The sequence below is a fragment of the Manacus vitellinus genome, unplaced genomic scaffold (genome assembly GCF_001715985.3).
Source record: "Manacus vitellinus isolate BGI_N305 unplaced genomic scaffold, ASM171598v3 scaffold_34_pilon, whole genome shotgun sequence".
Classification (NCBI taxonomy): domain Eukaryota; kingdom Metazoa; phylum Chordata; class Aves; order Passeriformes; family Pipridae; genus Manacus; species Manacus vitellinus.
The window spans coordinates 7323459-7347783 of NW_021940488.1; the positions used below are offsets into that span (position 1 = coordinate 7323459).

Here is a 24325-nt window from a genome sequence, read left to right on the forward strand (position 1 = left end):
GAGATACTTTCCAGTGTCAGATTATACAAAAAAAAGAAAGAAAAAGAAAATAAAATCAACAAATGAACCAACCAAAAGTGCAATTCCTGACAGTCTGTATGAAGCAAATTTTACTCTGTTCATCAATGGAAGTAGAAAATTTAGAACTACCACTCTGGGCTACTGGAGCCAAGGAAATTAGTGACAGCAGGAGAAAGTTCTCATTCTTGGTGTGTATGACGACTAACGGGGACGAAGTAAGCTAGGCCACTTTAAAGGCAGAGCTGGTAGGAGCAGATTCTTGGATTTCATTACAGGATCTGAAGTGAAATGAGCTCCAGTTGGCACAAACTCTTCTGTCTCTTCTGTAAATTCATTTTTTTTCAAGTGCCTATTTCTACCATCTTGTTAGAAATTCTTCAGCCCTCCACTCCACTGTTCTTATCTCAACAGAACTACAGCTTCACAAGAAGCTCTGGCCTTCTCCGTAGTGTTTCACTTGGTCTTTTCCCTCTTTCTTGCAACTGGTAGATTTTTTTAATGGAGACTGCAGAAAGTGTGCTTCGAACATAAAACAATACTGCAACATTACCATGAAAAATTTCTAGTCTCTGCTCCAGCACGTAGCTGTTTAAATTTCCTAAAGATAGACAGAACGTTTTTCTAACAGAAATAAAAGGATTTTTTAATCATCTTCTTTCTGAAATATGCAAAACTAGGTCAACTTAGACATAATATGAAAATACAACCACCAGCAGATCATCAAAATAGAAAATCTCTGACCATATGCTTAAAATTTGGTGAAAACATGTAAGGTTTATTTTAAATTCAGTAAGGAGATCTAAGAAACAAAAAACTGCAGTTGCAAAATAAGACATTTTTATAAAGACAAATGTCAAAGCTTTTTCTATCAGTGATACTTACGCCACCAGCAGCAACTTCCTCTTTATTGTTAGTGTATGCTTTCCGCTGACCAAAGGAGGAGCTGCAAACAAGAAACACTTTCAAATCTTCCTGTGAGTCCTCATGCAAAGGACGTATCCATTTATTCCCAAACAAAAAGGGATGCTATAAAATCACATAAATTTTTCCTATGTAGATAGACACCAACTTTCCTGCGCTGTTTTGTTTTTGTTGTCAGAAGACAAGACTAGGTATGGCCTTTTAAACTCCTGTATAATTATGTGTAGGTAAGACTGAGTTTGCCCTGCTAAAGATGTGTGACCACCCTTTCCTGAGGCAACTTGGGTCTCTCTTACTGTTTGACACATCTGATTCTACTACTTCTGGACCAGGCTGGTTAAGTTTAAGTGACCTACACCGTCTTAACCTTCTAGGTTGAGTCTCTTCTACTTCGTCTTTGCATTATCCTCTACCACTGCAAATATACCACTACTGTGCTTTACACAGTGATCCGAGAGGTCATTCAACTCTTTGGGAGCCCACGAGTTTTCTTAAAGGTGGAAAAAGACACATAAACATTTAAAAAACGGAGCATAAACAACATAATATATATTAAGAAGTCAAATTGCTGTCTGGGAATTGTGGGTGCATCCCCATCAGAGGCTTCAGCTGGTCTTCTGAAAGCCCCCTTCACTCCTGCCTAACATACTTTGGCTCACACAGTGAAGCAGCCCATGGACTGGATCTCTTGAACTCATGTGGCACATTCACTGGATTTCTTTTGTATAAAGGGAAACCAGACACAGGCTCTCCAAGGAACTGCTAATGGGCATTCAGGCTTAACCCATGTTTACACCTTGAAGCATGGTGTCACAGCCTTCAGCACTTAGGGTTGTTCTAGCATTGCATCAGTTAAGCAATGGCTAATTTTTTTTTTAATACCTACTCCTTATGTTTCACCAGCCCTTTTTGTTGCAGTTTCCTTCCCAGCTGGCCCTCTTCCTTTGAAGAACTCACTACAATAGAAAAAAAAGAAGAGAAATCTTTTCAGTATTATACCATGAGTAGACAGGAACAGCGCAAGAAGTGAGAAATAAAAAATGGGGACAAAATGATGAATAGGAATACTTTAAATTAGGAACTCCCTAAACTGACCTAATATTGGGACAGCTACTACACAAGACAGACACATTTGTGACCAAATGCTAGAACTGTGACAGCAGGTAAATCCCCCCCATGAGCCTAGAGTATCCTTGGAATTCCATTCCTGCTTAGTGAAAGTATTAGTATTCCTGCGAATACTAACATTAGTGTTTATCTCAAAGAATTCTTTGATCATGGCTGGAAAGCTGAGCTTACTGTTTTTTTTGTGTTATTGAAAGGAGTCAAACTTTTTTTTTTCCAGGAACTGATTTTTTTCTTCTCTTTTTCTTTTTTTTTTCATATTTGATATTATTTTCTTCAACAGATGTTAAAACAAAGATGTTCTCTACATCCAGCCCTCCTGCTGAGTGTACCTCTGCTGTACAATTTTGCATCACAACACAGTGTATGCTGTTTCTTTTCCTCATGACTTTGTTTCCCCTCCCCTCTCTTTATTACCCTTTGTGAATAGTGGATATTTCCTTACAGGGCTACTTCACACTGTCATCCCAACAGAGCTAACACGAGACTGCCCATTGCTGCCTTTTGCAAATTTGCTGTTCTGTCTTTCCACTCCTCTCCATCAAACCCCAGCAAATGTTTCAGAGCACTGGCTCCAGTACAGGGTCAGTAGAGGCTCAATTTAGAGTTGCTAAGAAAACTGGAAACCAGCATTATAAACATCTGCAGTCACTTAGGTCTTATAGGACTCTTCTGTTCATTTGGATAGATTTCTTCTCTCAAAATTAAAGAACCATCATTAATCTCCTCCTGAAGTACATTATGTAAACAGGTCAGACTGAATGGTCAGTGTACCTACTTCTTTCCCACAGCTCCATGAAGAGCACACATTGAACAACTCAGGTACAGAGGTAAGCTGAGTCCCAATCCACGTGAATGACTGCATGCACTTTTAAGGGATTATGCAATATTTATTTACACTGTCTACTTGTTGGCTGGAAGTATTTAATAAGAGTAGTAAAAGTTTAATGAATTTTTTTCTCCTACAAGTGGACCATATTCTCCTGCCCCTCCTGCTGTGCTCTGTGATTACAGCAGTCTAAGGTGATGGAAATGGGAATTATCCAATACAGAACAGGACAAAATCATTGACACTGCAAGATTAATTTGAAATGTCCATATGTTACTTATTAGGTGATGAATCCTTAGCAGAATCATGGAACTTTACATGGTGACTAATACAGTATGGAAAAGTTGAAACTAGCTGCATGAGGTGGTTTTATCATAACATTTGGTCTCAAGACATTAAAGTCAGAATTTTTTTCAATTTATAAACTGTAATTCTATAGGAAAACATAGACAGGAACGCTCTATATTTTCCAGCAATTCTTCAGGAGGAATATTTTGAGAAGCTGCAATGAAAAGTAAAAATACTAAGCAAACACTGTATAAAAATTCTCTCACCTTCCATTGGGGTTGTCTCTTCACTTGTACGCTCTGCACCGAAGTTTTGAACAAGCTCAACAAAATTAGCTCTCTTTGAAATGAGTTCTTGGTAGGTCCCCATTTGACTTATTCTGCCCTCCTCCATTACTATTATAAGATCAGTGTGAGGCAGGACTGTGAGATTATGGGTCACCAATATACGAGTCTGAAACACAATGTTTTCCATTTTGGCATGTAAATATAAACATGTACTAAAAGCAGACATTCAGTTATGATTGCTGGAATGGTATAATGTCATTCTTCTGTGATTTTGCCCATTTATTTGTCTACTTTATTATTATCATTATTATTATTGCTGTTATTTACTGACTACTTTACCATAATACTCTTTTAATTGTCGATTGCAATGTTAAACTCCAAGCTTATTGCTATTTGCTGTTACTTGTATTTACCTGGTTCCTAATCCTTAATGTTTCTTACCTGCTCCCTGCTCAGGAATGGTTTAGATTAGGTTGTAGAAAAAACACCTAGATACTACAGGTTTTAATGTACTACATGTAGTTATGATAGCCTCAATATTAAAATCTGCCTAGAAGCCTACCATTACTAGAGCTCTTGCCTCTGCCAAATACTTACAACCAGTGTATAAATACTTATACATCGAGCAGGTAGACTAAGAAAAGGGAGAAGGGAGAGAGGTAAAGTGAAGGACATTTATGAAGCAACAAATGTAGACACAATAGTAACTGTTTCATGTTAATATATGTGTTTTGCAGGCAGCAGCCAGCAGGAATAATCTGTACTAATACACAACACTGAGGAGAGATTTTTACAAGCTATCTTACCTTCCCACATCAACAGTTTTCAAATGGGAGAATCTATTCCTTCAGATTCCACCTTCCCCTAGGAACTTCTTTGCCCAACAAGAAGCCTTTCTTTCTATAACCTGTACTGGCTATAATCTGTTTGCTGCAGTGAGGCATCATGTGTGACCACAAAGGGCTCTGCCCTGCCTTCCATGTGCACACCACGGCACTCCTCAAAAACTGCCAGTAAAGAAGAGATGAGCAACTATTATATGAGTCTTTCAGATTCCCGCATTCTTCAGTCCGTGCTATGTCTACCCAATAGGCTTTAAACTGGCACAATTAGCTCTGCTTTTTATTCAGTCTCTTTATTCCAAATAATTTTCATCAACATATCAGGTAAGAGATGAACTTTTGCAGATTGGACTGGGACTTTTACCATGTTTGCTGTATTGTACAAAGCTGTTGATAGAAAGGAAGCCATCCTACTTTACCTTGCTTTTTAGGAGACCTGAAGGGCCAATTAGCTTATCAAAAAGATGTTTTCCAACATGTACATCTACAGCAGACAGGGGGTCATCCAGGAGATACAAGTCAGCATTGCTGTACGCAGCTCTGGCAAGGCTCACTCTCTGCTTCTGCCCTCCACTTATATTGACACCCTAAGAAAAGAAAGCAAAGTCAAAATAATCCACATTTAAATATGAAATACTAAAGAAGACCAGTGTATCATACTCAGTCTCATCTCTCTATTTTTCTCAGGTAAGCAAAGTAGATTTTATACTACATATGAAAACAGAAAGGCAACATTTGGATTTTCAAATAATTAGAGCAAAGTTTGGGCTCTGTTGATTATTCCCACTCCAAAATGGGCAAATGCAAGGTACTTTGGAAAATTAAACAGGAAGTTTTATTTAGTCATACAGACATTTTACAGCATAGAGAAAACCCCCAGAAAACAGGACAGGGTTGACACAAACATCTGTATAGAAAAGAGCCATTTTAAAAATTAATAAGAGTTCAGAGCTTCAACAGAAGTTCAAAGTAAGTTAGCTAAGTAAGGAGATGGGCTAGATGTACTTGGTTGAGTACTGATTAGTCATTACTGTTAATTATCCAACAGATAATATATAAAAACCATAAAGCCATAATTTCTCTTACTGCATTATTTCTGACACCTCAAATTCTCACCCTTTCTCCAATCTCTGTTTGGTCTCCATCCGGTAACTGTTCCAAATCTGGCAGTAAAGCACAAGACTCTAAAACAAGGTTGTAGTATGGCCTGTTTAGATCTTCACCAAAGAGAATATTTTCCTGTAAACTGTCATTTTGAATCCAAGCTTGCTGAGAAACATAAGCCACTGAACCCTAAAAAGAATTGGAAACAATTTTTTTATTTGAGCTGTGTGAACATACAAAATAGCATTTAAAAATAAATTTGAAATTCTAGCTTTGCCTCAAAGTAATCAGAAATTCCTCCCAAAACTTGAGCATTATTAAACTGTTAAAATTTTTATTAAGTCAGGTAATAAAAGCAATCTGTTGAATATTACTGTATGACAGCTCGCCTATCATTATTATAAAAACCCATATGACTTCAAATAAAACAGACAGAGCTGGGACATATGTGGAGTAAAGTGTTCCAGGGAAAGATCAGAGTGACAAACAGGCATCCATTGTAATATTTATATGCAGCAAAATACGTCTGTATTGAGTAGAAATCGAAATACAGTTAGATTGTTTGTATTTTTATATAACATGCTGTGGAACATGTCAGCATTAAAATTTAAGATTAAAGGATAGGAACCATAACTGGAAATGCTCTGAAATATTTTTTTATGTTAAGCTACATGCCCTCTGAAAATCTATTAATCAGTTCTGCCTAATTTAGGTATTGAGGAGTGTGCAGGGCAGGGGGACACAGACAGACAATCTTACTCTTCTCTGAACTGTTCCTTCAAGTTTCTCCATTTCTCCAAGAACAGCAGAAAGAAAAGATGACTTCCCAGATCCAACCTGTCCCACAATAGCAACTAAAGAGCCTTCAGGAATCTTGACACTCAAGCTGGAAATATTGAGGAAGAAAAATTAGTTATGCTCTCTGTAAATACTCCATCATGGATGGGTTGTAGCCACTGTAAGAAAGAAAGACTGTATTACCCTTGGAACTATGAGAAATTAGTACTTCAGTTTGCATATCTTTTTACTATGTACTGTTTCAAGAACTGTACTGATGACTTTAGGGATAAATTTATTTGCCTCAAGTTAGAGGTTGTGCTTTCATCTGGTCACAATTAAATCAAATGGGAGTAAGTGGATCACTAAACAGTAAGTGGTCATACTGTATTCTTCTCAGGCCTGTGGTTCACATTCCACCTTACGCTGACCATCAACTGCTGGACCTCTCATGGAGAATCTACTGTAGCCAGTATGTGAACCCTCTCAGGGAAAAAAAATAGCTGTTTGGGTGAACAAAAGCTGCCCTTCAGAATCAGTGTATTTTGCTGTCAAAACCCCATAAACTTTACCATACAAGATGCAGTACCTGTACTCCATACTCTCCATTTGGATCCAAGTATGCTCTGATTTGAAGGCCTTATGCTACAATAAGCATAGTCCCTTCAGACTACAGCTGGAAACACAAATGAGGTAGAGAAAGACTGTACCCAGACACCCAGACTTTAATGAAGTCTGTATATGATGCTGAAGGCAGCTCATGACTGGACACTATATTGAAGGCTTTGGTGGCTGAGATGGGGACACTCAATGCCCCAACCCTGAGAGCAACAGGGCAGACAGTGTGGTGAGACGGTTGGACTGTGTGGGTTTTAACCTCTTCAGCTCCTTAGTAACATTTAACAGCTGTACTTATCAACTTTTAGTAGCATTAAACAGCTGTATTTATCAAATAGGTTATCCATTCCACCCCAGGGTTTGGTTATGCCATGTCCTTACTAACCTTCCAATGTGTTCATTAGGCATAGCTGAATTTACACCTAAGAAATATCTTGTTAAGAAATGACAAAAAAAATGAGGGGTGTTTTCAGGCAAGAGGGACCAGTCTGAGAAAAGCAAACTTTTTGCTTGTTTATTTTTTCCAAAGGAAGCCACAGCCCAATTTTCAGATCATTATTCAATGCAAGGATGCATAAACTACCTTAGCTTACTTGTAGGCAACACAAAATGCTACACCAACAAAAGGGCATCTTCCCAGGTAATGAATACTCCCCAAAATGCAAATCAGGGAAAACTGGTACAGTTAAAGATTTGTTGCAGTTAAAAACCTGATTGCCATTAAATCTCCCTTGTGGAAACTGAGGAGAAGGAAGAAAGGGGAGGGGAGGGTTTCCCATAAAAGTTATACAGTTCAGTGTTGGGGAACATGCACTTTCATGAGGTTCCTCTGGGAGCATCAGGGAGACTAGGTCAGATCTGACTTTCCAGAGCGCACTGATCATGGGGGAAACTCTGAAAACAATAATTTATGTTCTTTTTGGTACGTAACATCATGAATTAATCTGAATCAGAATACATTTAACCTGACCAAAATCTCTACAGACATCACATTCTGCCAAAGGAGATCGTAAAAATAAGTAAAAAATACCTTACTTTTTCAAGATTGGCAGGCCATTTTTCTCCCAGCGGAAAGAAGCACCAATAAAACCAACAGCATGATCTGTTGCAGCAAAGAAAATAGAGCAAAGACTTGCTAATCCATCCCCTCAGTTGAGTTTCTTAATAATCTTCCATATAAAATCATGACCAATTGAAAATTAATAACTACTGCTTACTTCCACTGTAGTTTGTACTGACATCCTCGGGGTTAAGATCCTCAGCAAACAGATAATCCTCCAAACGGCTCAGAGAAACTCTGGTCTACAAAATGAAAATATATACAATATTTATAATGTGTCTGTGATCTCTATATTTTAAAATAATATTTTAAAAGTTCTAGATAATATGGAAAGACAGACTCCTCATCTTATTTAATGACAGACAAAAAAGGTGCTTAGGTATTTCAAAAACATTTTCCTTAAAGTACTAAAGAATCTAAAGTGATCAATAAGGCAGTGTTTGAAGATACATTTAATCCTTGAATGTCCAGTTCCTCTGACTCAATTAGTTTGTTTGCATAAACCTGTGGTTTAGCTTTTTTCTTTTTTTTTTCTGTTAAGAAACAGTGCACAGTAAGTCTCTCCATAGAATGAAGAAAGACATCTTACTGTGAGTGCATCATGAGATGTCCATCACTGCTGTGACAAAGTGACATTAACTTAGGCTTGTGCTTATTTTTAAGCTACTAGAAGTTAACCAACTGGGAAAGTAAAAGGCTAATCATAAATGAAATCAAATCAGGATGAGTAACTGCTCCCAGTGGTCCCCTCCCTTAAAAAGGCGGAGTTGTGTACAAGCTGTGACCTAGTACATTCATGAGCAGCTCATGAGATACACCCATAATAAATAACAGAGTATTAAAAGCTAGAAGTTCCCAACTCAGGTGGCAACACTACTGGTGTACCATTAGGCCTGAAGGTTGCTGATATGGGATCCTCAGCAGCTCTACTCCTTTTTTCTCCACTTTCTTCAGTGGTGACTTGACAAAACCAGAATAGTAGAGTCCACAATGGGTCTCCCCTACTTGGTACCAAGGGCTCCAATATACAACAGTGGCTCAGTGATTTAACCAAGTGCAGCTCAAATTGTTCACATTTTATCTTCTATGAGGAAGAGAAGTTGAGAGAGTAGGAGCAGAAGTTGAGTCTAGTCCACTGAAGGAAGGAAAGCAAGAAACAGAAAGCTCAGTCACGATTAGGTGTGCTACCCAATTTTCATCGTACTTAAAAGAATGAGAGACATCCTTTAAACAGCCTTCACACTTTGCATTCTATAAAAATACTGTGCAGTTTCACCTCAATAAAATGTAACTTAAAATAATTAAGTTACTTCATCGCTCCTAGAAATGGCTGAAACATGAGAGAATACAAAATTAGCCTTTATAGCACTTACCTGGGCCACAGCAGAGATTACAGAGGGTAACTCAAACAAAGGGTGTCGCAAAATGTTGAATAAAGAAATAGATGTAAACACTTTAGCTGCTGTTAAAACATTCTCTTTGTCCAGATGAAAGTAGGCTCCAAATGTAGCCAGTAAGACCTTTTCAATAAAAATATGAAAACGATATATTAAGAAGCAAAATCACATTACAACTAAAATGTATACACAGATACTGGTTTTGTTTTCATTTAGAAGATCTCATTTCTGCTTGTGTATAAACACGGACTCTGTAACTGCTGCACACAGAAGTTAATGCATAGCTGCAATTCTGAGTGCAGAAATACTACAATTTTAGTGAACTAAAAACATGGCTACTGTGTTTGACCCAATCAGACACATTAAACTACATGAAACAACTTTCCCATCTCAGGGTGCCGTCCTGGCTTGGCCTAATCCCCTGGTTGCCCTGCACTCAAGATGATCAACTCCATGACCTACCCCAGCACCAAGGTCAGGCTGACTGGTCTGTAGCTCCCCAGACCCTTCTTCCGACCGTTCTTGTAAATGGATGTCATATTTGAGCACTTCCAAGATGGGTAGATCCCTTGGGTGGATCCCATCCAGCCCCACAGACCCGGGAGTGTCTAAGTGATGTAGCAGGTTACTGACCGTTTCCCCTTGGATTATGGGGGTTTCATTCTGCTCCCTGTCCCTGTATCCCAGCTCAGGGGCCTGGCTACCTGAAGCACAACTGGTCTTACACTATTGAAGACTGAGGAAAAGAAGACATTAAATGTACCTAAGTCTTTCCTCAGTCTTTGTCACTAAGTTTCTTTCCCATCCAACAAAGGGTGGAGATTCCCTATAGCCCTCCTTTTGTTGTTGATCTATTTATAGAAACACTTTTTATTGTCTTTTACAGCAGTAGACAGATAAGTTCTAGCCGGGTCTTGGGCCTTCTTATTTTCTCCCTGCACAACCTCATGACATCCTTCCAGTCCTCCTAAGTTGCCTGAGCCTTCTTCCAAAGCTCTCTGTTCAGCCAGGTCAGCCTCCTCTCTACAGCTCATCTTTCAGTACATGAGGATGTCCTGTTCCTGCACCTTTAGGAATTCCTTCTTTCAGCAAAGCCTTTGACACCGTTACCCACAGCATTCCCGTGGAGATTATCTAGTGAGCCTGATTTTATCCCTTTTCCCTTTCAAATCTAGTTTAAAGCCCTCTCAGTGATCCCCTCTAGCTCCTGTACAAAGATCCTTCCCTGCTTTGAGACACGTGCACCCCATCTGTTGCCAGTAGGCCTGTTGTTGTATAGATCAAACCACAATCCAAAAATCCAAAATTCTGCTGGTGACACTAGGTTTGGAGTTTGCTCATCCTGCTTCTTCCCTTATCATTCCCTGCAACTGGAAGGACAGAGGAGAACACTGTTCTCCTGATCCCTTAATCAGTCATCCCAAGGCCCTGAAGTCTCCATTTACTTTCAAACAGAGTTTAACAGAGGGATCCAAAGATCTGAATGCACTCCTGATAGAATTCCACTGAAACAAGGCTAGGATGAATTTGGTTCATATTTTTGTGTTTTGGTTTTGTTTTTTTTTTCATGTATTAAGAGTTTTAGTGTTTGAGAGGGGATAGCTAAAAAATACAGAAAATATATTCCCTTAAAACTCATAGAGAGTTGAGTTCTATGCAACAGAAACAGTATAATTAAAACAGCGACAAGAGATTCAGAAGATTTGGATTTGGTTTCTGACTTACTAATGGAGATCTTTAAAACCTTGGTCAATTCATAATCTCTCTCCTTCTTCTCTAGTCATATACATACTATCATAACCTGGGAATCAATTATATTGTGTTGAAAATTTAATGTTTTGAGGTATTGGGAGGCAACATTTGTGGGTCAGTCAGCTACTAAAGCAACAGGGAACTTGAGAAACAGTCCTGCACGAATTAATATTTTTATAAAACCAACCATAAAAGGAATACATGTCAAGGTCAGCATGGAGTAAGCTGTCAGATATCCAGATGACTTCAGAACATCCATTTCACATTCTCTAATGTTCAAGATCTTCCTTTGATAGGCAGGTTCCCATGCATAAAGTTTCAGGATCTAGACAATCAAACAGACACACTTCAATAAAAAAAAAAAAGCAGCGACCAGGCTTCAAAAATTAACCTAATCTCCAAGTGTCATTTTCAAATATTCAGCAATGACAAACTAGAAAAATGTGAATGTTTTACAAAGAAAATCAGGACCAGACAGTATTTTAAATTAGGTTGTTCTTATGGGAAATATACTTTAGTCACTTTTAATTCTTCAGATTTCAAAGTGTCCCTTATGTATCATAAAGGATGAGCTGGTTTCAAAACAGGATAAATAACAAAAATAGGACAACTTTTAAAAGTGCTTTTCTTCTATGCTACAATCCCACTCTGCTAAGTATTTTAAGACATCTATTAACATATTTTTTTCATTAAAAATGTGGTACTAAAATGAATGCATTATGGATAGTGAGTTTTTCAAATCAAATTAAACCAGTAAATATTTTCCAAAAACCCTTTAAGCACATTATGTTAAAACATTTTCTCTTTAACTTTTTACCATTGTTAGCTGAAACATTACTCGTAAAACCTAAGTTTTTAAAACAAGTTACTACCTTTACAACCTAACTAAAAAAAAAACAAACCCCTTATTAGTTGTGTCATTACCTTTATTCCATGTAATATTTCAGTTAGTAGCTTGACTTGTTGATCTGAATACTTCATTTGGCTTTTCTGGTTAAAAGACAGCAATGTTTTCATTTTTGATAAAACAAATGCATTTGGAAAGTAAAATATGCAGTACACTGAAGACACTTTAATGCTATTTTTACCTTGCTGAAAAACACATTAGCACTGTAGTTATACCAGTTTCAGATAGATATGGTTAAAAAAATTAGATGGGGTTAAATACATTAAAATAACTATTTTACCCTAAAACAGCTTAAGTGCACATTTCAATTCTTGTCCAGTTTATTTTTCTTTCCATTGAATTAAAATCTTAATAGGCTTGCAGTTCCCAGGGTGTTCATGAACGGTAATATTTTTTAATCTTCAAAATTGCTAAGCAGGTAAATACAGACTCAATAGTAATATAGTGTAACACTAAATACACACACACACATGAATATCTATGTAACACTATATGAATATAAAACACTGCATACATATATATGTATATATACATGAATTAGGAAGAAAATTTCCTCTGTTACTGATTAATACATTGTTATTAAAAGAAACAAAACCCCAGAAATCCTTCTCATTCTTATGCTACACTCAGGCTCTTCTGCACCTGACATTTCAAAAATACTCATTAACAGCCTCTTTACTGTTTGGAGTCTTATTCATACATAATAACAAGTTGAAAACTTTGAGACAGAATGATTTTATTGTCCTTTGTATTTCCTCTCTCTCTCATGTCACAGTAGGGATCTAAGTATATGTGCAGCTGCTGCACCTCACCTGCAAAAGAGGTGAGAGTTTTTTGGTTTTTTTTTTCAATGTCTCTAAACTGTCACAGCCTTAAAAAAGAATTAATGGGGACAGTCTTCATTGCATGTTACACCATCAGAGGCAGAATAAGACAACTAATTGCCTTGAAAGCAATGCAAAACTTAAGGTTGTAGTATTTATTCCAGTGGAGCTCACAGAAATTGTAATAGTAACAGGCAATACAGTGCCAAGAGATCTGTAGCATCAGAGAGGCATAAAAGAAGTCAGAACACACACAGTACCTCCAGGGGAATTCCCATAACCTCAGGAGAACATGCTAAATTTTTACTGAGCAGCTTAGTTTGAATAATAAAAGTTGAAGAGGGCCATAATCCTACAAAATCCCTTACTGAATGGAATTAGCTCATGTAATATTTTAAAAAAAAACATAGCTGTCTCCTACATTGAGTCATACAGTGATTTTTAGTAATACAAAAGTGTTGTTTCAGAATAATGAAAATTTAGGTATCCAACCTACACACCAATTTAGCTATCAAACATATGGCTTGGCTTCTGCAGCTACACTTCGCCCCCCTCACTGAAAAGGAGCTGCAGCTTGGCACAGTTTATTTGTCTGCAGGTCAGCTTAGACATACCAATACTATTCTAATACTGGTTTATGACAACTTAATTACGGTGCTTATTCAAATATCTCACCTTCAGCCTTCTTACTTTGGCTGCAATGTGCACATTTACAGGTATAACCAAAAGCAGCAGTGCAACACCTGCCAGGACTGAGGGGCCAAGTTCCTTCCAGAGGAAGATGACAGCCACGATGATCTGAAAAGGTACTGACCACAACTGGTTCATGGTGACAGCCATCTCCAGGAGCTGGTGAGCATCTGCTGACATCAGGTTAACAATTTGCCCAGTTGTATAGTTTTGTCGTGAGGAATTTGCTAAAGTTAAGGCCTGCAACCGGAAAATACAGAGGTCACATTGCTAAGAGGACAATAACTGGAGCAAAGCTGAACTTGGTGAAACAGACTTGCAACTCTTTATAGCACCACGGCCAAAAGAGGGCTCAGAAAGCCTCAGCTTTGGCCTGGCTTAGAATCTCCCAGTGCAGGCACCAGCATCAACAGGCTTCACAGCAAGCACAGGTATCATTCCAGTGTGGCAGGCAGATACCACAAGTCCCCTGTGTCTCGGGACTGACACCCAGATAAACTCACACACACACCCTCTCACTCCCTGTTAATGCCTCACATTTTTCCCGTCTCACCTCCAACTCCTGCATGCAACAAGACAGTGCTGCAGCAGCTCACTCCACCATCCACCCCATGTGTCAAATACAGCCCTGACCTGACATTCACTAATCAGCTCTACTCAGAGAGAGGAAGAGGCTGTATCTCTTCTCTGTAAGTGAGAAAACTTCCCAGAAGATATGCCTACTCCAACTGAAGTCTCTATTCTCCTGCCCATGACCTGATGCACTGACACACCTTGGCATGTGACTTGAGAGAATTAAATCCTTTATTGAACTCATTTGCAAGTTACCAGTAAAATTCTGCGTACTGGTTCAGAAAATACCTGAGAAGTCTACGTTAAAAAATCAGTTTGATTCTTCAAAAAGAGACTGTATTTTAAACTAACGAAGACAGTAATTTAGTTCAGATTTTGGTTATTTCCTTCCTTAGCTTATGCTTAATAGTTAAATACTGCAGTAAAAATACCCACGTACCATGTTTATAACAAAACAAACTAAAGGTGCAGCCCTGAGAAACCAGCCTTATCTCAAATCCTTCGTAATAACAGGACAATAAATGTTTTTAAGTTTAGCAGATCAGACAACGTCTTTTTGCATCTGCATTTGCATCTCTTGTAGGTAATGCTCTGTATCTTATTAAATCAGCTAATGCTCAGTGGATTAAGCTACAGATATATTTCCACAGTGGTGGAAACATCTGAAAATCAACGAAACTACTGGGTATTCAACTCAAAAGGAATTTCACTAAAAACAGGGGAAATTGTAACCTTGAAAGGAGACAGAGTGGCAAAGTTCACCTTCTCATATTCACTGCTACTATATAGCAACAACCGTGATCATTTATACCTTTACTTTTCCCCAGACATCCAACCTAAACAGTGTGCTCATGTCATTCAGTAAATTTGGGAAATTAACTCATAACCAAAATAGAATGCAGTTTCTACATCTATCTCCAAATCACGTCTGTACATGTGGCTGACAAAAAGTATGTAATTTCAGGATCAGAGTCTTACAACAGAAATGCTGCTGAAATCCCAAATTCTTATAAATAAACAACCATCAAAAAATAACCTCAGTCTGTTATCCTGTCACCAAGTGTATCGCATCCTGTGTTTTGATCAGGCTGGTAAGCACACTGTCTTTGAACACTATGGGTATGTTTTAGGTTTTGTTTTGAAAGAGAGGTAGAAGAACACACGATTACCTTTTTGTATATCAGTCCAACAACTGCAGTCTTGACTTTGACTGCAGTAAGTATGTTGTTACGTTGGTACAACTGACGGAGAAGAGTTTGAGAGAGAACTACAAAAAACAGGACAACAGCATAGCCACAACCCCTCCAACACGAGCTAGGCTGACTTTCACTGGCCATTATCATTGCTCTGAAAATGAAAGAAAATGAATTTTAAATTCTGCCCATTAAGTCAACAACCAACAGTAAAAAGAGTAAACTGAGATACTGGCAACTTGTTTAATTGAGGCTATTTTGGGTTCAGATATGGTGGAAGGTCACAACAAAATATGATAAGAATGGCAGGTTTTATCTGTGTTTTTCAATTTGTTAGCTTAGAAGCAATTCTTAAATATAAATCTAGACATGTGCTACTGCTAACTTCTCCGAAAATGGAGTATAAACAAAGAATAAAAGAAAATAATTTCATAAAAGAAAAAAAAGAAAAAAAATAGTTAGATATTTGTACTTGGAAAGGTTGTTACTACTAAACATGAAAGTGAGATAGAAAAAAACTCTAGAGGAAAATTCTGATTTTTGTGTTACTAAAAGATTATTTTAAATAACCATCAACCATGATATCTTCAAACAGATTTTATAGTCAACCATTTTGTTCACGATTACACCGATTCAGGGTATAGTTTGAAGGTTAATGATAATTCTGTTCATTAAGTCTTTTCTTTATAAACACCCAAGTGTTTGATCAATTCTTAACACCTCTGTGGTAAGCACAATTTCTAAAAACCACTTGGTACCAATCTCACTGGAACTTCATGGTACAAACAATATGATAGTAGAATAATTGCAGTTTTCATTAAATGCTGAAGCTCTCTATATATTTATATATTTGAGGTTTTTTTAAAAGTAGAGGTGGAAAAACAATGACAAGAAAGCAGGAAGGTTTGGTATACTTGTAGTCCCTTGATTTTTTATTTATGCATACAAACTACTTACATACAATATTGTGGAACTTCTGTTGGTTTTGTCTCTTCTTCAGCTATAAAATTTCTGATGGCTTTGACCTTTCCCCCGTTAAATCATTTTTAGGTAATTATGGAGGGGGAAGATAAAATCTTTACACATCTAAGCTGTTGCTTAGTTTGGTTTTGATACTGGTAACCCTTTAACTTTATCATTACTGTTGCTCTTTGAAAATAAAGTAAAACACATGAAAAACTCACTTCATTATTTGTGGACTCATAAAAGCCAGAACGTCAGCTGCAACTTTCAGAAGTGCAGCATTAATGAATAAATATTTAAATGTTTGCCATAATGGCAAAATCAAAGACGGTTTATGGAAACTTGTTTTCTTCAATAGCATTCTTTGGATGTAAGAAGCCTGCAAGATTACAAAAAACATATACAGAATTAAGACAAAAAATATTTTTGAACTTCACTCACATTACAATATAAAATATGTAATATTAAAGTGTCCATCTAACACCATAATAATGATAACAGTTTTTTTTTTTTCAGATTACTCAGATAATAAAAACAGTTTCTGAATTTAAAATTATCCTTATTGGCAAATACTTTTGAATGCTCCAGTAGAAAGGGTTTGGGGATTTATATCATCAGTGGAAAGAAGGGCAAATGCACAAATAGGTAAGAAAAACACTGATGAGATGCAGTAAGATGAGACTCTGCAGGACTCATCAGTAAAAAAGCAAAAGCCACACTCTTACTGGACTTACAGGTGAGGTCCTCATCATGGATAAACTTCCTAACATTACAGAGCTTGGAACTACACTGGAACTGCCTTGGAACTACAACAACAAAATAGTAACTGTGACTGAAACTGTCAAGGATTTACATAATAATGTAAATATCTGTAAAACTCAATATTGTTGAAATTAAAGAAAACTGAAGCCTGGTTTGTGTGTTCTGTAAGCCAGTGTCTAGAAATAAACAAGCTGCTCATAGACTCTTCTGCTATCTGAAACACAGATGCAAAGATAAGACATAGGGAAACAGAGAAGTTCAGAGAGAAATGAGTTGGACAATTTGGTAATACAGGAATTCATCAACAAATAAAAGTCACTGTACATTCCAGTCACAGTAGATTCCTCATCACTTGAAATGTTGAAATGTAACAGGATATCATTCTAAGAGGTAGGTTTGAAAATTCTACAGCCACACTAGAGATCACTGATCCCAACACCGAGGGGCCTCTGTGCCCTACAAAATGTAGGCTGTTCAATAAACAAGATTTTTGAAATCTTCTCCAGTTTCCAGACTCCTTAACTTTGGAAAAAGATACTGCCTATTGTCAGAATTATAGGTACCATTAATCCTGTGGTAGACTTCTGGATTTCTTTTCTCCATTGCTTTTCAAACTTAGGACACACACTGTATGGGGAATCACTTTCATTGACTTCAAACAGGTCCTCCCTTTCCAATGGCTTCTTGTAGCCTGTAGATATCACTCTGAAAGAAAGCAATTAATTTAGATAGCTTGAAATACAACAGACAAAACAAGCAGAACTAATAATTCAAAAAGATAATTATATAATTTTGTGTATATAAATAAACTCAATAATTAAAATACTATATGTAATCCTATAAAAGCCACAGGCTAAATAGTGGAACATATTTACAGTTACCTTCAATACACTGAAATTCATCTGAACTAAGGAGAACCCAAGCAGATTGTCACATCTGAACCTTTGTACCTCAGAATCTGTCTACATTTCTGATCCTGTATTTCCTTACAGAAAAATACACTACTTCATAAGCAGACATGTGTAGTATCATTCTCCACTTACTATTCTGATCTGGAATGAAATGCCATTTCTATCACAGGAGTGCGTCATTACTGAATTCCAGGATCCTTTAGGTTGGAAAAAACCCTAAGATGATCTTCACAGTCAACCTAGCAGCACCAAGTCTACCATTAAAGGATATCTCTAAGTGCCATGTCTACCCATCTTTTGAATACCTCCAGGGATGGTGACTCTTGCTGTGACTTCTCTTTAAGCAAGATAAAAACATTAAACTACTCAGTTTCAGCACAAGTACAATGGAAGTTTCCTTACAGCAGACCTTCAGCTGCTGAAATTTTGTTTTAACAAAGTGCTCTTAATCACTTAAGTGTCAACAAAAACTAAAAGTGGTCTTAAGAATGTCAGTGGCAGCTCTCATGCTTTCCAGTTGGTGAGAATCTCCCTCTCTGAAGGCTGCAACAGAAGCAGTGTCCATCTCCTCATGTGTGCCCTCCCAGTGTGCATCATTCCTGTGCCCCTCAGTGCCAGTGCTGGCCTTGGGGTTACTGTGTGTGCTACTGTGCTTACCACAGGACACAAAACAAGACTCAGAAATGCTTTTTTGGAGGTTGAGAAATTGTGGTGGGGGTGGACCTCACTAACCCCAGGGGCCATGCAAACATTTACTGAAGATGTAACCTTAATACAAAGTGAATTTGTCTTAAGCATGATAAATTAAAGCAAAAATTAACAGTCTCCCACTAAAAGAACAAGCTTTTGAGACAGGTGATGGAAGCAGACTAATTGGTACTCAAGTGGGAACTGTTGTTCAAGAATTCTGCACAATGCATCTCAATTCTAAAACTCACTGCTGCCAGAGGATAAACAGACCTACTAAACCATAACCTTCAGATTGCCTGATTTCTAAAGAAACATAATATAGGATCACAGGTTTATTATGCAACAATAAATCTGAGACTTCCTCATTTTGATTGCAAGCACTTAAGGTGAGAACATATGAGCCATAATTTATCCTATTCAAGAGGGAACATATCTAATGTTCACAATATGAATTTAACTGCAACTAGATACTTTATAGCTAAATAACTAAAATCCTTTTTTAGATTTTTTTTTCTTCTCTTCCTTTCTTAAACATTGTGAAATTGGTTAAAATATACAAAGGACAGCCTAGCTTGAAAATTTGGGCAAACACTGTAATATAAAGAACACATAAATGTCATATAGAAGCACTCAGTAAGCTGCACAACTTCTTAGAAAAACTGAAAATTTGTATTTATGGTGTAACATGTAAGAATTGGTGAAAAACAAAGGTGAACTCCTATAACTTCAACAAGGTCAGAGTTCAAATGAATACTCTGAATCCTTGAAACAATCTGATGTTTTGTCTCATCTTATTAACAGCAAATATAATTTTCAGTTTTTCCTTAAAATTACGAATGTTGAATAAAGCAAGAAATATGTTTTTTCCCACTTTAAGATTTTTGAAGTGTGTATGTCTGACTCAAGTCATTTTCCAAGGAAAAAAAAAAGTTAAAAATTAGTAACAGTCACAAAACATAACACACAAAATTGTTTGAAATAACACTCAAAATATTAAGTGACAGGAAGCTGTGTGATTTGATAGAGTCAAGCTTTCAGTTCCTATTTTTTGGTGGAAAATTTCCCAAGAAGCAGAGAGACTTCCTATTCTATGTGAGCAGGTGAGCTACAGTTATAACTTGCAACCTGCCATAAAAGAGGGAGGAAAATGAGCATGAAACTGGCTACTTGGAAAACACCTTACGTGCACTACTGAATATTTGTTTCTGGAGATCTAGATAGTTGTATCACCACATGGAGTATAAAAGGAAATCTTATTTGTATACTGCCATACTTTACACAGACAGGTAATAAATAAAAAAGGATAACAAATAAAGAAGGATAGCTTAATCTAGCCTTTTATATCCCATTGTCTAAAAGTATTATCTGTTACGACAAGAACAATGCATTTAGTTTTCAAAATATGTTTTAAATAATGACATTAGATAATGTATAAAATGACTGTTACTATGTATAAACAATATAGATTTGAATACGACCTCTACATGTTGTCAACTTTGATTTTTGCACAAAAATCTAACAGCAATCTCGGGCTCAAGACAGAATGATATTGTGGAAAGTAAGGGCACAGTCTTCAATTGTCTGAGCATCAATGAACAGCAACAAGCAGTTTATTAAATTCTCACCTGTCAAACCAGGAATATGTTAATCTACTGAAGAAAAAAGCATTCTCTTCAGTGTTGTATTTCTGTTTAAAAAAAGAACATGGGAAAAAGTATCACTGATGCTTGAAAGAATGAAGAAAAAGTTGGGGTTTTTTTAAGTCTTTACTAAACACGTAGTTTTCAGAAGATATTTAATTCCAACCTATAATAAGGCCTGTACATACACTTTTTTTGCCTGTCCCCTTCTTGCACCAATACACTCTAACACAAGGTATGAAGACATCTACAGTCTCACGAATTAACACAAATTAACTGGCTGTAAGAGGATATTAGCCACCACTTTAGCTTGATCTCATACATATCCTAGAGTAACATCACACTAACAGTAAAGCACAGGAGCTGGACTTGATGATCCTTATGGGTCTCTTCCAATCTGACACGTTGTTCCATCCCACGTGTGAAACAAGCAAACCTTCCCTAAATCTTGATGGTTAAAATCCTGTGGTTTTTTTTTCCCCCATTTGAAAACATAGCTATTAATAGCTATCAACGGCTAAAACCTAAAGGACAGTAGGCTCCTTTCAGACCCTAAGAGATGACTCACTGCTAACGTACCCATAAATGAGAAGAGTATGAGTCTTGTGCACTGCTGCCAATTTCATAGTGAGCTGGAGATTAGGTGTAACAAAGGCAAGCAAATACGAACTCTCCCGTATTTCCTGAGTAATGTTTATCCACACCCAGGAATGACTCCAGCACACCCAGGCAGTAAATTCTGTCCCTCGGCAATTACCCCCTTAAACAATTCCTGACCAAGGACGCAGGTGCAGCCCTTTCGGGCAGGTGCCGTGGGACGCCCACCGACACAACTGGGAGCTGCCCGGGGCTCCTCTGGCGCTTTCCACAAAAATTCTTCTTGCGCTTTCAGTAAAGAGCCGAATGATTACACGATAACCCGAGAAAAAAAAAAAAAGCATGCCACAACGAGTCTCCCTCCGACAAACACGAATCTGCTGGTTTCGGTTTGCACGGAGTGTTTACACAGTGCAAGCCCCGGTCACAAGCATTCCCTGCTTAAATCCTGCGCCTGTTCCCATCTGCGGCAGAGCTCCATCCAAAGGACACACCCCCCGGGACGCATCAGCTGCGTTTTCTGGGCACAGCCCCGGCAGGAATCCCACCCAGGATCCCAGCGGGTTGGAAGCGGGAGGCGGTGGCCGCTCGGGGTCCCCCGCAGCGCCGAGAACCCCCTTCCGCCTGGATCCCCATCCCCGCCTGGACCCCCTCCCCGCCTGGACCCCCCTTCCCGCCTGGACCCCGCGCCAGCCCCGTCACCTCCGTGCCCGTGGGGCTCAGCCGCTCGTAGGAGAGGCCCCGCTTCCCTCGGGAGGCTGCCATGGCTCCCACAGCCGCCCTGGATCTGACAGCAGCAGCCCCACCCGCCGGAGGAGAAAAGGAGAGAGCGGGGAGGGCGTGGCTGCCGCTGGCTCGGCATCAGCATCAGCATCATCCAGTCCCGCCGCCGGGATTCCAGCCCAAGCGTCTTATCATTGAACGCATAAACCCTCTCCTTACTGGGCCCTGGTGACTTCTGACAGTACCCGAGGGAATGGTATGGAGCTGTGTCAGCGGAGGTTTAGGCTGGATACTAGGAAAAGGTTCTGCGCCAAGAGGATGGTTGAGCACAGGAACAGGGCAGTGGTCACAGCACCAAGCCTGGCAGAGTTAAAGGAGCGTTTGGACAACGCTCTCAGGCACAGGGTGGGATTCTGTTGTCCTGTACAGGGCCAGGAGCTGGACTCAATAATCCTGATGGGTCCCTTCCAACTCAGCATATTCTGATTCTATGCATAACACATTTCAAAAACAATATGAACCTTTAACATTCCTTTTTGAATAAACTTTCAAAGATGAACATTTCCCTCAAATAAAAATAGAAAACAAAAAGGATGAACCCAGTTATCCAGTATTAGTGTGTCTTTTTCTTGGCTTAGCACTCCTTGTGGTTTTGGCCATCCTCTTTCTGTCTCCTTTTGTTATCTTCAGTACTAATGTCATTGTCACAATTTAGCCATTTTCTCATTCTTTCAGAGTGTCTTTCATTGAACAGGTGCACTTCACATTCACTTGAATGTGGAAGGGCCAATTCAGGGGGAATCTGTGAAGTCTTAACATTTGCAGCTTGATTCTGATATGGGGAAGAGGATAAATTGGAAGGCATTCGTTGAGTCATCTGATAATAAATAAATTGTTGACTCAATGGACTCTGTACTGTGTGCTGTTGTGCTAAAAAAGGTGCATCTAGAGAAATAGAAACTTGAGTTGTTAACTCTGTGAAGAGGAAGTTCTGAAGAGTTTAATTTAATACATTAAGGCTAATACAATTAAAAGACTGACAAACTATAAAATAGCACAGAATGTTTGCAAATAAAACTGATCTATTTTATTACAACTGGCATAGTTGGAAAAAGGAGACAATTTTTTCATGGCAAAGTTAGAACAGAGACATAATCTGATTTAGGATTAAACTGCCAGTTATTCCTTGTGTAAGGTAACCAAAGGTAGACTCATCTCCTCGGATGAGTCAGATTGATGGAGAGATAGACAACAGGTTAGCAAAGGCATATAGTGCCTTCAGAAAGATTCATAAAAGAGTATGGTGTAATAAACACTTGAAAAAAAGCACAAAGATCAGTGTTTACAGAGCCATAGTGCTGTCTACTCTTTTATATGGGTCTGAATCATGGGTCATCTACCGCCACCACCTGCGTCTCCTAGAACGCTTCCATCAGTGCTGTCTCCACACAATCCTAAACATCCACTGGTCAGATTATGTGACCAATACATCTGTTCTTGAACAAGCAGCAGTCACAAGCATTGAGGCCATGTTACTGAGAACACAGCTGCGATGGGCAGGGCACGTCTCCAGGATGAAGGACCAACCACCGCCTCCCTAAGATCCTGCTCTATGGTGAACTTGCCACTGGCTGCCACAAGAGAGGAGCCCCAAAGAGGAGATACAAGGACTCTCTGAACCAACATCTCAACCTTGGCCATATTGATCATCATAACTGCTCTACTCTGGCCTCCAACTGGGAGACCTGGAGACACACCATCTATAATGCTGCTGATGCTTTTGAGAAAGCACGCAGGATCACCCTTGAGGAGAAAAGACAATGCAGAAAGAATCGTGCCTTGCAGAATTTACCACCTAAGGAGTCTTTCTGCTGTGTCTTTTGCAATCAGACATGCTTGTCTCATATTGGCCTTTTTAGCCACCAGCGTGCTTGTGACAAACGTGGGTAGAGACCTTTCCCAAATCTTCGTTCGCGAAGCCCAGCCATGATGAAGGGAACCAAACATGGCATTCCTTTCATTTCTTCATCTATGTATTGTATAAGCATATTTAACTTCAGTGCCTGTAGTTAGTGCAAAGGCATGCATATCTGCAAGTTTTTTAAACCTCGTTTAACCAATTTTAAAGTCAATGTGGAGCAAGGCATTCCAATAAGGTATAGTGTTTTTATAGGTTTGAACTTGGAACAACACAGCAGGTGGCCAGCTTATTCCTATAGTCCGTAGGGTACCAAATGCACACAACATACATAGTCCAAATATAGAAATAGGTCAGAAAAGAGCGATGTGTGAGTGGGTGTGAGCCCTGTGGGAGGACTTCAACATTTTAAGGCACTCTATTCAATTTTACATTTCAGGGTTTCTCTTGCTGACAGGAGGAAAATGTTGTTGTTGTCAGGCCTAGCAGAGGAAGCGTGAATTACACAGAAACACAGCCCTGGGAAGAAGTGTGTGTGCCACGGGGTATTTCCTTCTCCTCCAAGTGAAACTGAAAGCAAGCAGTGGAGAACTAGCAGAAAACCACAAAACCACGTGAAAACGGGGCTGGGAAACTGTGCTTCCCACAGTGCCACCCTAGGGAGCAGGCGGGTGCTGCAGCTGCTGGAGTACGGATGGGTGGCAGATGCTTCCGAAACCTTTAGAGCCCTGAAGTGTTTCAGTCATCAGCATGGTAAAGCATTATGATTGTTACTAATAAAATACACATGTACAGTGTTGGATGTTGTACATTTCTCAATAATTAAAAATTACTGGAATGTGATTTCTCTCCTTAAAGCTGAAGTTACACCTGCCTTATAAGCCACGGCTGCATGCTAGTGGGTTACAAACAG

General features: G+C 38.6%; 1 protein-coding gene across 1 annotated transcript in view; it reads right to left on the reverse strand.

Annotated features, from left to right (window-relative positions):
• Window positions 1-20800, reverse strand: part of LOC103762634 (multidrug resistance-associated protein 1-like) — a 31332-nt gene extending 10532 nt beyond the window's left edge. The window contains exons 1-16 of the mRNA XM_029961436.1: window positions 20754-20800; window positions 17497-17638; window positions 16393-16550; window positions 15185-15362; window positions 13428-13682; window positions 11946-12011; window positions 11209-11346; window positions 9246-9392; window positions 8030-8114; window positions 7848-7914; window positions 6177-6303; window positions 5430-5606; window positions 4733-4900; window positions 3451-3637; window positions 1829-1898; window positions 904-964 (exon numbers count right to left, since the gene is read on the reverse strand). Coding sequence (XP_029817296.1) covers window positions 904-964; window positions 1829-1898; window positions 3451-3637; window positions 4733-4900; window positions 5430-5606; window positions 6177-6303; window positions 7848-7914; window positions 8030-8114; window positions 9246-9392; window positions 11209-11346; window positions 11946-12011; window positions 13428-13682; window positions 15185-15362; window positions 16393-16550; window positions 17497-17638; window positions 20754-20800 — 2073 coding nt within the window. The remainder of the gene's footprint in view (window positions 1-903; window positions 965-1828; window positions 1899-3450; window positions 3638-4732; window positions 4901-5429; window positions 5607-6176; window positions 6304-7847; window positions 7915-8029; window positions 8115-9245; window positions 9393-11208; window positions 11347-11945; window positions 12012-13427; window positions 13683-15184; window positions 15363-16392; window positions 16551-17496; window positions 17639-20753) is intronic.
• Window positions 20801-24325: the final 3525 nt, after the last annotated feature.